The sequence below is a fragment of the Gobius niger genome (genome assembly GCF_951799975.1).
Source record: "Gobius niger genome assembly, chromosome: 21".
NCBI lineage: Eukaryota > Metazoa > Chordata > Actinopteri > Gobiiformes > Gobiidae > Gobius > Gobius niger.
The window spans coordinates 28,224,604-28,240,793 of record NC_136872.1 but is presented as its reverse complement, the minus strand read 5'-3'; the positions used below and the strand labels follow the sequence as shown (position 1 = coordinate 28,240,793).

Here is a 16,190-nt window from a genome sequence, read left to right as displayed (position 1 = left end):
GAGCTGACAGTGAGGACTCTTCAGACCTGACACTGACCTGAGAGAGGAGAGCTGACAGTGAGGACTCTTCAGACCTGACACTGACCTGAGAGAGGAGAGCTGACAGTGAGGACTCTTCAGACCTGACACTGACCTGAGAGAGGAGAGCTGACAGTGAGGACTCTTCAGACCTGCACTGACCTGAGAGAGGAGAGCTGACAGTGAGGACTCTTCAGACCTGCACTGACCTGAGAGAGGAGAGCTGACAGTGAGGACTCTTCAGACCTGCACTGACCTGAGAGAGGAGAGCTGACAGTGAGGACTCTTCAGACCTGACACTGACCTGAGAGAGGAGAGCTGACAGTGAGGACTCTTCAGACCTGCACTGACCTGAGAGAGGAGAGCTGACAGTGAGGACTCTTCAGACCTGCACTGACCTGAGAGAGGAGAGCTGACAGTGAGGACTCTTCAGACCTGCACTGACCTGAGAGAGGAGAGCTGACAGTGAGGACTCTTCAGACCTGCACTGACCTGAGAGAGGAGAGCTGACAGTGAGGACTCTTCAGACCTGCACTGACCTGAGAGAGGAGAGCTGACAGTGAGGACTCTTCAGACCTGACACTGACCTGAGAGAGGAGAGCTGACAGTGAGGACTCTTCAGACCTGACACTGACCTGAGAGAGGAGAGCTGACAGTGAGGACTCTTCAGACCAACACTGATCTGAGAGAGGAGAGCTGACAGTGAGGACTCTTCAGACCTGCACTGACCTGAGAGAGGAGAGCTGACAGTGAGGACTCTTCAGACCCGACACTGACCTGAGAGAGGAGAGCTGACAGTGAGGACTCTTCAGACCTGCACTGACCTGAGAGAGGAGAGCTGACAGTGAGGACTCTTCAGACCTGACACTGACCTGAGAGAGGAGAGCTGACAGTGAGGACTCTTCAGACCTGACACTGACCTGAGAGAGGAGAGCTGACAGTGAGGACTCTTCAGACCAGCACACAGCACAGACACTGAGGAGTCACTCAGTCTGTTGCCACTCAGATCCAGCTCTCTGAGATGGGAGGGGCTGGAGCTCAGCGCTGACGCCACCACTTCACAGTGAAGATCTGAGAGTTTACAGTAACCAAACCTGTAACAGATGTTAGAGCGACATTAGTGATTCTAACAGGTCTGTGAAGCTTCTGTCTGTGACTGAGGACTTACACAGCCTCCCTGCAGTTCCTCACCGCTGGGATCAGTCTCAGTTTACCCTGATCAGACGTGTTGTACTGGTTTAGGTTCAGCTCCTCCAGGACCTGCTCTGACATCTGCAGCATGTAGGCCAGAGCCGAGCACTGGATCTCAGACAGTTCCTTCATAGATCCACCTCCAGACTTCAGGAGGTCCTGGATCTGCTGCTGCACAGACTGGTCCTTCAGCTCCATCAGACAGTGGAAGATGTTGATGCTTCTGTCGGGAGAGACTTCCCCTGAATTCATCTCCTTAAGGTTTTCAATGACTTTTGTGATTTCTGATTGGTCGATTGGACTCAGCAGAGCTCCTAAAAGTCTGTGATTGGACTCCAGACTGAGGCCATGAAGGAACCGCACAAACAGGTCCAGGTGGCCGTTTGGACTCTGCAGGGACTTTTCAAGAGCTTTTCTGAGGAACTTATTTGGACTTAACCCTGAGACGATTCCTTTCTTTCCATAAAGAAACTTCCTGACCACCTCCTGGTTGTTCTTAAAGAAGTGGTGAAGGTAAACGGCTGCCAGAAACTCCTGCACGCTCAGGTGGATGAAGCAGTAGACTGACTGGTTGAAGACACTCTCTCGTTTGAAGATCTCAGTGCAGAGTCCGGAGTAGACCGAGGCCTCGCTCAGGTCCAGACCCACCTGCTCCAGGTCTTCTTGGTAGAACATGATGTTTCCTGTCTGCAGATGCTCAAAGGCCAGTCTCCCCAGCTTCAGGAGCAGCTCTGTGTCGGCCTCTGTCAGCCCCCAGGTCTCAGACCTGACCTCTGTTTGTGTCTGTTTGTACTTCCTCTTCCTGTGCGTCTGCACCAACAGGAAGTGTGCGTACATGTCTGTTAGAGTCTGGGGCAGTGGTCCGCTCTGATGGCTTCTCAACACGTGGTCCAGGACTGTGGAGGTGATCCAGCAGAAGACTGGGATCTGGCTCATGTTGTGGAGGCTGCGGGAGGTTCTGAGGTGGGACAGGACTGTTTGAAGCTGCTCTTCATCTGAGAACCTCTTCCTGAAGTACTGCTCCTTCTGTGGGTCAGTGATGAAGCCCCTGACCTCCGTGACCCTGTGCACGCACCGCGCTGGGATCTGATGGGCCGCCGCTGGGCGGGAGGTGATCCATATAAGGGCGTGAGGAAGCAGAGCGCCTCTGATGAGGTTCACCAACAGTACGCCCACCTCTGACCTCTGTGTGACCTCAGAGATGAGCTCACAGCTGAAGTCCAGAGACAGTCTGCTCTCGTCGAGGCCGTCAAAGATGAACAGGAGTTTACAGACGGACAGAGTGTGGGCTGTGAGCGTCTGTGGGGCAGAGAAACACAACATTTAACATCCATGACTTTACACCACTTTCCTTCAACCCTCACTTTAAACCAGTGAGTGGTGGAGCTCCAGTGTGAGGGACTGCAGAGTTTACAGTGAATGTGAACACAGACTGAACTAACAAACGCCCTGAGAGCCAGGAGTCATTTCAAAAGTGTTTGAGACTTTGAAATATATGATGTGAAAGGTAAAGCTTTCTCTAAATGAGAGTGACCTGTGGATCCAGCGCTGGATGGAACACTTGGATCAGCTCCATCAGACTGTAGCGCCCCCTTCTGACCAGGTTCATCTCTCTGAAGGACAGTGGCACCACCAGCTGCAGCTCCTGGTTCTCTGAGCCCTGGGCCCAGTCCAGACAGAACTTCAGGACTGAGAAGGTCTTCCCCACTCCAGCCACGCCCACAGTCAGCACGGCTCTGATGGAGCCCTGCTGCAGCGCCCCCTGCTGCTGCTCAGGGGGCAGAGCTTCAAAGATGTCCTGGCACCGGATGGTGATCTCCTGGACCTGCTTCTTCTTGGACTGTGTCTCCAGACTCCTCTCCTCAGGTTGGGCTCTGGCCTCTTCACTGAGGCCCTCTGTGATGTACAGCTCAGTGAAGATGCTGTTCAGAAGAGTTCTATCTCCTGATTCTTCACTTCCCTCTGTCACACTCTCACATCTGCTGCTCAGGCTCTGCTTATGCTCCTTCAGAACCTTGTGGAGACCTTCACCTGGACACAGAGGAGGAGACACCTGTTAATGTTGATGAACAGGTCTCTTATTCCCTGCTGTAGTTGATGAGTCTCAGACTGAGCAGACTCACCTGGTGCAGGGCCTTGAACCCCCTGATCAGGACTGTTGCCTGTGTCTCCACACTGAGGCCAGGCGTCCTGCTCTGACTCTGTTTCTCTGTGACACAAACACACAGCACTGAGCACGTCTTTAACATCTCACAAGTTACAATCACAAATATAAAGCACAGTTTAGCTGCTGAGACTCTGTGTTCAGGTCAGTTCTTACTGTGAGTCTGGAGCAGGTTCAGGACTGAAGTTTGGAGCGCCACCTTTAGACTTGTCACTCTTCATGGACAGAGCCGACACTGAGGCTGTAGATCTGCTTCTGTGGTGAGAAGATAAGGTTTTTCAGCCTGATATACATTCCGTATACTGAGCTTCAGAAGGGAAACAACAGGAGCCCCTTGTACGTTTACTTTGTCAGAACGTGCGTGTAAAAAAGTTAAAAAAAAAGTTGAGTAAATTCGATAACTTTTATATACAAACAAGTGTGACATGACTGGATTATTAAGGGGGATGGAGACGAAGGTCTGATTGGGCGAGGATGTTGACGCCGCGTGTCGAGACCATACGGACAATGTCAGTGGTAAGAAATCAGTAACTTTAGCCGTTCTGTTTGTCGTGCTATAAAATGGTGTTAAAAGAGCTTGTATACTATATTACTCTTAGTAAGTCAGAGCTGGGCGTAGACCAGGGCCAGCTGAGGAGACAGAAGGGTGAGGAGGAGAGGTGCCTGGGCTCTGGACACTGTTGCAACAGCTCTGACCACAATGACTGACGACTGGCTGACAGGCATTGAGGAAAAGAGATTAGTGGGCCGTCTAGTGCTGGATTTTTCTGCCGCTTTCGATATAATAGATCATAAAATACTCTTTAAGAAATCAACTGCTTGTGGATTTGATGATTCTGCTGCTACATGGTTCAATAGCTACTCAACAGGGAGAACCCAGACTGTTTTTTCAATGGTTGTTATTCCAACATAGGAAGTCTGACGTGCCACAGGGTAGTAGTCTTGGTCCTTTACTATACAATATCTTTACTAATGATCTACCATTAGCTCTTACAAAGGCCAGAATGGTCATGTATGAAGACGATTCGACAATGTGTACATCAGCTGCTGCTATAGAAGAGCTGAACACTGTCTTGCAGTCAGAGTTAAATGCTGTTGTTGACTGGATTAATAAAAACAAACTAGTTTTAGATATATCAAAGACACACTGTATGATTATGGGTTCAAACCATTCTATCACCCTGAATCCTTTATTAGATCTTAAAATACAGGACAGTCCAATTACATAACACCAGGAAACAAAGCTTATACAATAGATGATAAATGATCGTGGTCAAAACATATACAGGGTATGTGTGCCAAAATGGGAAGAGTGGTCACTATGATTAGGAGATATGCACATTTTTTGACTAGCAAAGCCATAAAAGTCATTATACAGGCTCTAACATTATCGAACCCTGACTATTGCCCCACGGTAGGGTCTCATGCCACCGCTGACAATATAAGAAAACTACAAGTTAGACAAAATCGAGCACTGCGCAAGGAGCACAGAGACATGAACAGCCCAGTGGATTTTTTTAAAGATATTTTAGATATGGACAAAGCAATGGCATGGACAAACCAGATGTTTTAAGGCTATAGTACCTTTGCAATATTTTGTATTTGTGCTAATTATAAGTGCAGATCGTTGTGATAGACTTTAAAGAACAATGTATGACCATCTAGTTCATTATAAGGTCCACATCATTGTACATTGTATGTTCCTGTATTAATCAATGGTCTGTTATTGTTGCTAGATACAGAAGAAAAAAATCCAACCCCCATCTGCCCATCCCCAATATTTAAAGACATCACTTCACACCACATGAGGTTTATTTCTCACCGTGAGTCTGGAGCAGGTTCAGGGCTGAAGTAAGGATCACGGTCTTTAGACCAGTCACTCCTTATGGACAGAGCTGACACTGAGGCTGTGGCTCTGCTTCTGTGGAGAGAACAATCATCTGGTTTTGCTTTGTCTGTTAAAGGTCGATAACAAACGGTTGTAGATGTGCCCTGGTGTTTCTGCTTCCCTTTACTACACAGTATAAAGTAGGGGTGTAACGGTCGCTAAAATTGTATTCGGTTCGGTTCACGGTTTTGGAGGGCTCGGTTCGGTTAATTTTCGGTACAAATAAATAAGAACTAAAAAAATGTTTCTTTTGAAAAGCTGCCAATACACAATAAAATTCTTGCATAAAATAAATAAAAGCGACCCCCTGTGTGAGGACCACTAACCACTAAACCACTGTGAGACTGGGATTTAGGACTACTACTAGTCTATTTCCCTTTTTAAAATAGTAAATGGCAAATGGTCCCATTCTCTCACCTCTGGTCCCTGACCCACAGATTGGGAACCGCTGATTTAAAACTAACAGAAACCTGCTCCTGACTGTTGTCTCTGTCCGAGTGTGGAGTGAATGTACAATTGTCTCATGTAAAGCGCTTTGTGACTATATGTCTGTGAAAGGCGCTATATAAATAAAGATCTTCTTCTTCTTCTTCTTCTTCTCTGTCTTACCGCTGAGAATTAGCCTGTGAGTCGCCCAACCCGTTTTAGACTGTGCACATTCAGAGAACTAGAGTTACTGTAAGTAACTGCGCTCGTGAGAACCATGTGGATTCAACTCAACAAAAAGGGCACGGAGAACGGCTTTACTCTCGTCTACTCGTCAAACTACTGTCCTGATGCTCTAGACTCACCAGACACAATAAGATGAGAGTTGAAATGTGAGTGAGGCCCAGAGTTGCAGCCCAGAGTCTGCGCAGAGAAAACATGAGAGCAGCGCCCGGGACACGGGTGACATGATGCAGCCGCGGAGGAGCCGCACATGAGGCGAAGCACCGGGAGACAGACGGCGAGCGGGACACGAGCGGAGAAGCACTCGCGCTTTGGAAGAGACAGGGGGAAGGCGGTCGGTCTCTCCTGCTCATTCACTTCAGCAGACTACTCCGTTTTGGTGTTATATGTGGCGAAGTAGGCGGAGAGTGAGTGCGGCTGGAAGAGCCTGTCCGTAACAACGCGTTGGTTAATCTTGCGTAGTCTGCGTATAGGAAGAACCGGCTCTGAGTGCTGGTATAACTTTTTGGCTGAAGTGCGGACGTGATGGGATATTGTAGCGAGGCTCAAGACTTTTAATCAAATACTTAAAGCCAGCGTCTTCAACGACTGCAGTTTCTCTCAGCTACTCATGCAGCTTCAATAGCGTCCGTGCATAAACTCGCGTAGGAACTTTGTTCCGCGGCACTTAATATGACGCTAATAATAAATTTACATTATTTAATGAAAATAATACACCGAAACGGTACGCAAGTGGACCGAACCGAACAGGCCGAACCGAAGCGGTTCAATACATTCCCGTGAACCGTTACACCCCTAGTATAAAGTCTTTCTCACCGTGAGTCTGGAGCAGGTTCAGGGCTGAAGTAAGGATCACGGTCTTTAGACCAGTCACTCCTTATGGACAGAGCTGACACTGAGGCTGTGGATCTGCTTCTGTGGAGAGAACAATCATCTGGTTTTGTTTTGTCTGTTAAAGGTCGATAACAAACGGTTGTAGATGTGCCCTGGTGTTTCTGCTTCCCTTTACTACACAGTATAAAGTCTTTCTCACCGTGAGTCTGGAGCAGGTTCAGGGCTGAAGTAAGGATCACGGTCTTTAGACCAGTCACTCTTCATGGACAGAGCGGACACTGAGGCTGTGGATCTGCTTCTGTGGAGAGAACAATCATCTGGTTTTGCTTTGTCTCTAAACACATTTTTCTTTGAAGGAGGTTAAATGACTGAACTCACTTTGTCCCACTGCGCTGTGGCTCAGTGCTGCCCCCTGGAGGGTCAGAGCCAGAGGATGTTCTTTTTCTTTTTCCCATTTCCTCCGAGTCTCGTCCTGGGGGAGATTCAGAGCCGTTAAACAGAGATAAACCTCATCATGTAAAGGACAGACCGGAGCCGCCTCAGATTCAGCACAGCAGATCTAAGACGGCGCCACCTGCTGTTTGGAAGCTCATGTAACAACTGAACCAAACAGCAGCAAAACATCTCACTATTCCAAGTTTGACCCTTATATACAGCAAGAGTTACTAATATAGTTTACATCCACTTTATTACAAGCGACATCTTACTGAAGAATATAAATTATGCACTTGTGAAATGAGAAACTTTTTTTTAATATATGTTTAAATGTGACATTAATATGACATTACTATTCTATAATGTGGCTGCAGATCATTTTATAAAACATACTAACTGTTCTAGTCAACCTCAAATCTGATATTGTGGTGGATGTGCTGAATCTGAGGCGGCTCCGGTTTGCAGTTTGCTCTTTGCTCCTCCTGTTTCCGCCTGAGGTCGTTTGAGGAGTTAGAGGAGTTTACAGCTGTGTCTGTCAGTGAGAACTGTGGACACGGACGACTTCATCTTACATTAATCTGAAGTATTTCCATATGTCGACGACACAAGTGTGAGAACCATCTATTACTCAGTTTCCTTTAATCATTGAGGACACGCAAGTGCAGGAAGGGGAAGTGGCTTTAACGTCTCTGACATAAACAATACTGACGCACTCGGACTGATCCACTGAGTTCATAACCTTTGAAACAGACGCTCTGATGGAAAACACGGTGAATAAATAACTCCTAAAGACTCACCTGGATCTGACAGTTGTGAGGAGAGTTTGTTCTGTTGTGCCTGTGTGCGCAGAGGGAACGGGGAATTTCCTGTAAAGCATGTGACACCTGCTCAGCCAATCACAGAGCAGTTCACCCAGCCCCGTGTGTGTGTGTGTGTGTTAGATAAGCTCCGTGTTTGTTTGTTCAGATACTTCATTGGCTCCGCTCAGACTGTCACTTTACACTCATTTTACTCCAGCTCATGGAACGATTTTCACTGAAGTTAATTCAACCTCTTGACCCCGCCTGAACCAAGCACATTTTCTCCAGTTTGGCTTTACCCAAATCTAAAAGCTGCTTGAAGAAAGCCTTAAGTGTCACAAACTAGGATGAAACCGCAACAACAAACATCAGTTTTGCAGGTCTAAGCTTTGAAATGAGGTGTTACTCTGGCCTAAAGGCTGTAAACGTTTAGATTTTAGTGAGCGGCTCACTGAGCGTCTCACTGAGCGTCTCACTGAGCGTCTCACTGAGCGTCTCACTGAGCGTCTCACTGAGCGTCTCACTGAGCGGCTCACCGAGCGGCTCACCGAGCGGCTCACCGAGCGGCTCACTGAGCGGCTCACTGAGGGTCTCACTGAGCGTCTCACTGAGCGTCTCACTGAGCGTCTCACCGAGCGGCTCACCGAGCGTCTCACCGAGCGTCTCACCGAGCGTCTCACCGAGCGTCTCACTGAGCGGCTCACCGAGCGGCTCACCGAGCGGCTCACCGAGCGTCTCACCGAGCGTCTCACCGAGCGTCTCACCGAGCGGCTCACCGAGCGTCTCACCGAGCGTCTCACTGAGCGGCTCACCGAGCGGCTCACCGAGCGGCTCACCGAGCGGCTCACTGAGCGGCTCACTGAGCGGCTCACTGAGCGGCTCACTGAGCGGCTCACTGAGCTGCCTTTAGCGGCCAGGCGCTAAACAGGTTTATATAGTGATGTAAATCATTAATGATAAATAAATGTGCTGTGTTTCACCCATTTCCTCATGTGGAGAAAGTGGCTGTGAGCCAGAATACATTTTATATGTTACATATTTTCTTATTCTTTACAAAGTCCTGCTTTTGAACAGACACTAAAGCAGGCGTGGAGCTGATCATTCAGTCAGAGCTCATTTTGGCTCTATTTGCTGTAGATGTTTCCGTCGCCTGAAGTAAAAAGATCGCACATTGATGTCCTGCCTTTAGCAGCAGAGCCGCAGGTGACTGAGGCCCCGCCCACTGGAGCTCCGCCCACAGACCCACGTTACAAAGAAAATGACTTATTTATCGGCCTATGATTGATTTGATCATTGTTTGTTTGAACATAACAACTGCATTGGACAAACCAGATACATTGTTTTTAGTGTTATAACAAAACTGCTAATTTGTGACACTTGCCACACATTTCACAAAACGCAATCAATTACAATATTTAAAAAGCTAAATACACATAATTAGTAAACATTTCACACAGTGTTACCATGTGTACAGCTTTGACTTGACTGCAGACACTGTTTAGACTCTGTAAAAACTGTTGATGTCAGTCTGCAGTTTAAATCAGTGGGCAGAGAGTTCCACAGGATCCATTAAAAAAGAAGCTGGACTGTCCTAAAGATATAGTAAATATTGGGAGAACACAGTCCCCACTGCCTGAGGCTCTGGTGGAGGGTCTGCGTGAACCCATCAGCATCTACATCAGGCTGCAATAATAATAATAATGTTTGAAGCTTCTCTTCCACATGATTGTGTTGGAGCCTCAGTCGTGTTTATGAGAAGTCGCAATGATAAAGTTTGTCCACAAGAGGTCAGTGTTCACACAGGATCAAGTGTTGCAAGGCTTCACTCGCCCATCACTACTAAAAAGTGATGAAAAAGCAACACAAAAAAGCCACAAAAGAGCGACAAAAACATGCCGGAAAATCAACAATACCACAATAGAAAAATGTGCCAAAACATGCCAAAGAGCCACAAAAATAGTTTAGAGAAAGCAACAACAAAAACGTGGCAACAAAAAGTTACTATCACTTTTGTAGGTCTTAGCTTTCAAATGAGGCGTTACACTGTTGCTCTCCAGTTGAGAAGCTGTAAGATTTGGGTAAAGCCGAACAGGAGAATATGCACTCAGTTAAGGCGGGGGGTTTTCAGCCACAGCCGCCCCTGGTTTCAGCTGCAGTCTGAAGTATTGATGTGTGAGATTTATCGATAACACCACAGAAGGAAGTGGGAGGGGCTTCAACGCCTGTGACATAAACAATAGTGACTCAGTGACAAAAGACTGTCTCGAAGCTTCACTCTGAAACAAAGTCTAGAAGAATCTTAAAGCTCAGTCTGATGTTTCCACTGAGTCCATGTTCTAACCTTTGAAACAGACGCACTGATGGAAAACACTGAATGAATAAATCCTTAAGACTCACCTGGATCAGCAGAGGAGATGTTGCTTTACAGCAGTGTTCAGTTGTGAGGAGTTTCTCTGGAGTCTGAGCGGCAGAGGGAAACGGCTCTCCTGTTTCCTGTAAAACATGTGACCTGCTTCAGCCAATCACAGAGCAGCAGAGCTCGCCCAGCTCTGTGTGTGAGTGAGTGTGAGAGTGCAGATTCTTCACTGGTGACAGAGGGAAAGGCTCATAGGCTCCGCTCAGATGTACCTGCTTTTCCTAAAGTTCATTAAACCCACCTGAACAAGCACATTTTCTCCAGTTCAGCTTTACCCAAATCTATAAGCTTCTTGGATAAAAAAGCATAGTGTCGAAAATGCAAATGCAAACAAGGTGACAAGAGTGGAAAAAATTGCAGGAAAAGCAACAAAAATGTGACAACAAAAAGTGATGATCAGTTTTGTAGGTCTTAGCTTTCAAATGAGGCATTACTCTGGCCTATAGACTGAACTTTTAGATTCGGGTAAAACCAAACTGGAGAAAAAGTGCTCAGTTAAGGCTTTGAGGTTAAATCAAGCTTTATCCTCATAGAGCTAAAGGCTAGTGTTGAATAAGGACAATATAACAAAAAAAACATCTGAACTCACAGGCCGAGGCTCGTCTCACTAGTGTTAATGTTTATTTAGTGTTAGCCGTGTTAGCCGTTAGCCTCAGTGTTATGTCTCACTAATGTTAATGTTTATTTAGTGTTAGCCGTGTTAGCCGTTAGCCTCAGTGTTATGTCTCACTAATGTTAATGTTTCTTTATAGTGTTAGCCGTTAGCCTCAGCGCTATGTCTCACTAGTGTTTGTTTCTTTAGTGTTAGCCGTGTTAGCCGTTAGCCTCAGCACTATGTCTCACTAGTGTTGTTAACCTGCTCCAGTCACTCCTCGCCGTCTTTACCGAATCCTGAGCTATGGCTGAATGTGTTGGACCTGCTGATCATGACTGTAAAAGGTCAGAGAGGAAGGACAGATGTTACTGTCCGGAAGAAGGACAGATGTTTTTCACACTTTTTCTACATTAAAACAAGTTAATTGTACACTTTCCTTCTTACCTGTCGTCCTAACTCTCTCAGGTGTGTAACGTGCACGTGCTGCTGAGGCCCAGCCCCGCCCACTCTCCCATCATGCTCTGCTGCTGCCTGCGCTCCAGCGTCACGGTGACGGCCTTCAGCCCCGGTTACCACGGAGACCGGGAGGAGGAGGAGCACTGCCCGGGAGACGGCGTGTTGCCGCGGTTACTGCTGGAGAAGGACGTGGGCGTGGCCGAGTACCTGTGGATGTGTCACGTGACGTCGCGCCTCAGAGACAGGTCAGAGAGTACTCGAGTATCTGCAGGAAGTACTCGAGTATTCATTGTTATGCAGGGTTTCATTAAAAAGGTCATTGTTTATCGTTAATGGATCCCCATTAGTCTTTACCATATAGCAGTAAACTACTCTTCCTGGGGTCCATGAAAATCCTACATTTAAAATGTACAAAACATCATTACATGTACGAAAACATCGTTAAAAACCCTTAAAAATCCCGTTCCTGAACAGCACCAGAACATGCTAATACAATATTACAATAAACCTAATCTGGGATATTGTTGTTCACTACATTATGTCCCATGATTTAGGACGTGTTTTTTTACCATTCTTTTAAAACAGCTTTTAAACACTAAGGCTGTTAGAGCATGAGGAGCTTGTTCCACAGAAGCATCGCTCTGCACAGAACTGTTCTCTTCAGAGCATCGGTCCTCGGCTGTGGACGTGTAAAACGACACCGTGAAGCCTGACGAGGATTTAAACTGGGCCTTTCACTGGTCGGCCGTAGTTGGAGAACAGACCTCAGGGCTTTTGAAGAGTGTAAACATTTATGCAGAACAATATAAGACTGCAGGCCACTCTTTCCTCTACTTTAAACCAGGACAGCCTCTCGTGCACGACACTGACACTGGTCCTGAATGGGCATCGCAGTGCGAGACCAGCTGCTCTGTTCTGGATTCATTTTAATTTTACAAGGTCCTCTTTAGAAGCACTTGACCAGATAATGGAGCAGTAGTCCAGATGTGAGAGTGCAAGTGACTGGAGAACCAACTTGGTAACTGGAATAGTTAAAAAATACGCACATACACTTCCTATATTAGAGATGGCTCTGCTCATTTTTACAACAGTGTTTTTAATTTGTGGAAACCAAGATAAGGTTGAATAATAATAATAATAACTAGAATTGCAATGGCTGCGCCATTGCGATTGACTGCGGAATTGCGGGAAGCGAATGCAGAAATTGCATAAACTGTTCAAATTGCATAAATTGCTTAATTTGCATAGTCCAATTTGCATAAACTGGTAAAATGCGTGAATTGGTTAATTTGCATAAATTATGTAAATTGCATAAACGCTTTAAAATGCATAAAGTGGTTGATTTGCATAAATTGTTAATATTGCATAAACTTTTATATTCCATAAACTGGTCAAACTGTTGAAATGGCCTCAGTGCTTGATTGGCAGAAGCACAAATGGCTGAAAGTCCTGGAGTCTCCTGATTGGCTGGATTCCCCCCATACACACCAATGCAAAAATGTCAAACTCTCGTATAAAAAAACTGGAAAACTGCAGAAGGACAATTTTTTCTCAAAACCCACAAGTTGCAGAAGCTGAACTTGCACAAAGTGCAGAAATGGCAGAAAATGCAGAAAAAAGTGCAGAAAAGCATGGATTTGCGGCAGCCCCATTATAAGTCAATGGGAAAAATCTCCGACATTTTGGCCGATTGCGGAAAACCCGTAAGTTGCAGAAGTCCCAAAAGTAACAGCACCTTCTCCTCAACATGCGGAACATTTTGATGCATAACTTGCATAAATTGCACAAAGCATGAAGGTGCTGAAAGCTGGAGAAAATCGGGAAAAAGATGGAAGAGGAATAATAATAAAGAACATGAAAACCAATAATTGACTGCGGAAGAATTCCCCAGTCAATCAATAATACATTTTATTTGTCGGCGCCTTTCAAAACACCCAAGGTCACCTTACATGAGCTACAATGATAAAAGCATAACAAAATAAAACACATCAAAGTAAGTAGCTAACTTTGAATAGGTGGGTTTTGAGACGCGATTTAAAAAGGGGCAGTGAGGTCATTTGTCGGAGTTCAGCGGGAAGTGAGTTCCAGAGGTTTGGGGCTGAGCGGCTAAAAGCTCGAGCACCCATGGTGGCTAAGTGGGCAGTAGGTACAGACAGCTGAGGGGCAGAGGAGGACCGGAGGGTGAGGAGGGAGGAGGCACATGAAGGAGCTCAGTGAGATAAGGAGGGGCCAGGTTATTGAGAGATTTGAAGGTGAGGAGAAGGATCTTGTATTGAATGCGATGTTTGATGTGGAGCCAGTGGAGCTGCTGAAGAACTGGGGTGATGTGATGAGTGGATGGAGTTCTGGTGATTATTCGGGCGGCAGAGTTTTGGACGAGCTGGAGTCTGTGGAGTGATTTTTGGGGGAGACCAAAGAGGAGTGAGTTACAGTAATCTAACCGGGATGTGACAAGACTGTGGACCAGAATGGCAGCTGTATTGGGGGTGAGGGAGGGGCGGAGGCGGGTGATGTTCCGGAGATGGAAATATGCAGAACGGGTGATATTGCTGATATGGGCCTGAAAGGAGAGTGTGCTGTCCAGGATGACACCCAGACTCTTAACCTGAGGGGAGGGGAGGACTGTTGAGTTGTCAATGTTGATGGAGACGCTGTCAGTTTTGGATAAGATGGACTTCTTGCCAATGAGGAGGACCTCGGTTTTATCACTGTTGAGCTTGAGAAAATTGAGAGAGAACCAGGATTTGATTTCCTGTAAACAGGCACAGAGGGAAGAGGGAGGGAGAGCAGTGGTGGGTTTGGTGGATAGGTAGAGCTGGGTGTCATCAGCATAACAGTGGAAACTGACATGAAATTTGCGGAGAATATGGCCAAGGGGGAGAAGGTAGATGGTAAATAAGAGAGGGCCAAGGACAGAGCCTTGGGGAACACCAGAGGAGAGGGGAAATGCCTGGGATTTAAATGATTTAAACTGAATGAACTGAAAGCGATCTGAGAGATATGATTTGAACCAGTTAAGAGCTGTGCCAGAGATGCCAATGGAGATGAGTCTGTCGATAAGAATACTGTGTGAAATGGTGTCGAATGCAGCTGTCAAGTCGAGGAGGATGAGAATTGAGAGTAAACCATTATCAGCTGCTATTAGGAGATCATTTGTGATTTTTTTTTTTTTAATCAATAGTGACTCCCAATAATTCTGACCTGCTGAATATCCGTGCCATGCAGGGTCAGACTTAAGTAGTGCACTTGTTTGATCGATCTCATTGAGCCTATCACCATACATTTAGTTTTTAAAGCATGGATTTTTAGCCTATTTTCAGTAGCCCACTTTGAAATTAAATTCATTTGTTGTTGAAGAAGACAATTTAACTGACTACTTGTATTAGCAGATACATAAAGAGTTACGTCATCAGCATAGGAAATCAACTGTGCTTTTTTTTAGCGCATTAGAAATTTCATTTACAAATATACTATAAATAAGGGGCCCAAGGCAAGCGTTGGATTGTTCACCCACTAATAGGGAAGGTGAGCTGGGGTTAGACCGTCGTGAGACAGGTTAGTTTTACCCACTGATGAGGTGGTGTTGCCATATTAAAAGCATGACATTGGATTCAAACCGGCACTGGGTCTAAACTTATTAGATATTTATGAATTCCCTCATCAGTGTTTGTTTAAATTCACTGAAGAAAGTAAATGCTGCGGTAAACCAGAGGTGCCGATGAAATGAGGATGAAAACACAGCAAACAGGCACAAGCACAGCAGACCTAAGACAGCGCCACCTGCTGTTTGGAAGCTCATGTAACAACAGAACCAAAGAGCGGCAAAAACATCTTATTCCAAGTTAAGAATTATTAATCCACTTTGTTAAAGATTACAGAATATAAATTTGTCTCCTGTTTTTAATGTGACCTCATTCATATGTCATTACTGTGTGTAGATCATTTTACAAACTGTTTTAGGTAAACTTGTAAATGTGGTGCTGGATCTGAGGCGGCTCCGCTCTGCTGCTGCTCTTTGCTCTTCCTGTTTCTACACGAGGGCCTTTGAGGTCATTGGGGCGGGGCTTTTACCTCCGCTGACATTCAAAAAGCACTGACGCAGTTACAAAAGAGCGACAAAACAGGCGACAAAGAAGCAACAACACAAAAAACAGACAAAAACAGGAGACAAGAAAGTTAATCATGACCAATAAAGCACCCAAGAAAAAAAGAAGATTCAAGGAAGAATGTTAGATCCGATGTGAAGGTCTTAGCTTTCAAATGTGGTGTTAAACTGGTCTAGAGAAGGTTTTAGATTTAGGTAAAGCTGAACGGGAGAACATGTGCTTGGTTAAGGCTGGTTGAGAGGTTAAAAAGAGAGAGAGAATATGAAAAAGTTTTGATCACTCATAGTTAGTGTTTGTGTGAAGCCATTTATGGTGAAACAGCCGAGTTTACTCTTTTTAAATCATAAGGAAAGGAAAGAAAACAACAAAATGACCCTGATCTAAAGTTCACTCACTCCAGTTCTTATACTGTGTGTTTCCCCTTCCAGTCTTTGTGGTCGTTGAGGAGGTTCTGTTTATAATCAGAGTCATTTTAGTATTTTCTCTATGACTTAGATCAAACTGCAAACTCTGTACTTTCACCATAAATGGCTTCACACAAACACTAACTATGCATAAAAAACATATTATATTATTATTTCATATTATCTGATCATTACTGCCATTTCTGTAAACTTC

The 16,190-nt window shown here is 45.7% G+C and overlaps 1 protein-coding gene and 1 long non-coding RNA gene across 3 annotated transcripts in view; one reads left to right on the top strand and one right to left on the bottom strand.

Annotated features, from left to right (window-relative positions):
• The window catches only part of ctc1 (CTS telomere maintenance complex component 1), a 49,166-nt gene that overhangs the window by 21,915 nt on the left and 11,061 nt on the right, over positions 1-16,190 (top strand). For both annotated transcript variants that reach the window (XM_079579791.1, XM_079579790.1), the window contains exon 10: positions 11,476-11,711. In XM_079579791.1, coding sequence (XP_079435917.1) covers positions 11,476-11,711 — 236 coding nt within the window. The remainder of the gene's footprint in view (positions 1-11,475; positions 11,712-16,190) is intronic.
• On the bottom strand, positions 7,005-10,447 carry LOC306980427. Its single transcript, XR_013794023.1, has 3 exons — positions 10,397-10,447; positions 7,143-7,236; positions 7,005-7,062 (listed from the first exon to the last, which is right to left on the bottom strand). It is a non-coding gene; the product is annotated as an uncharacterized lncRNA (long non-coding RNA).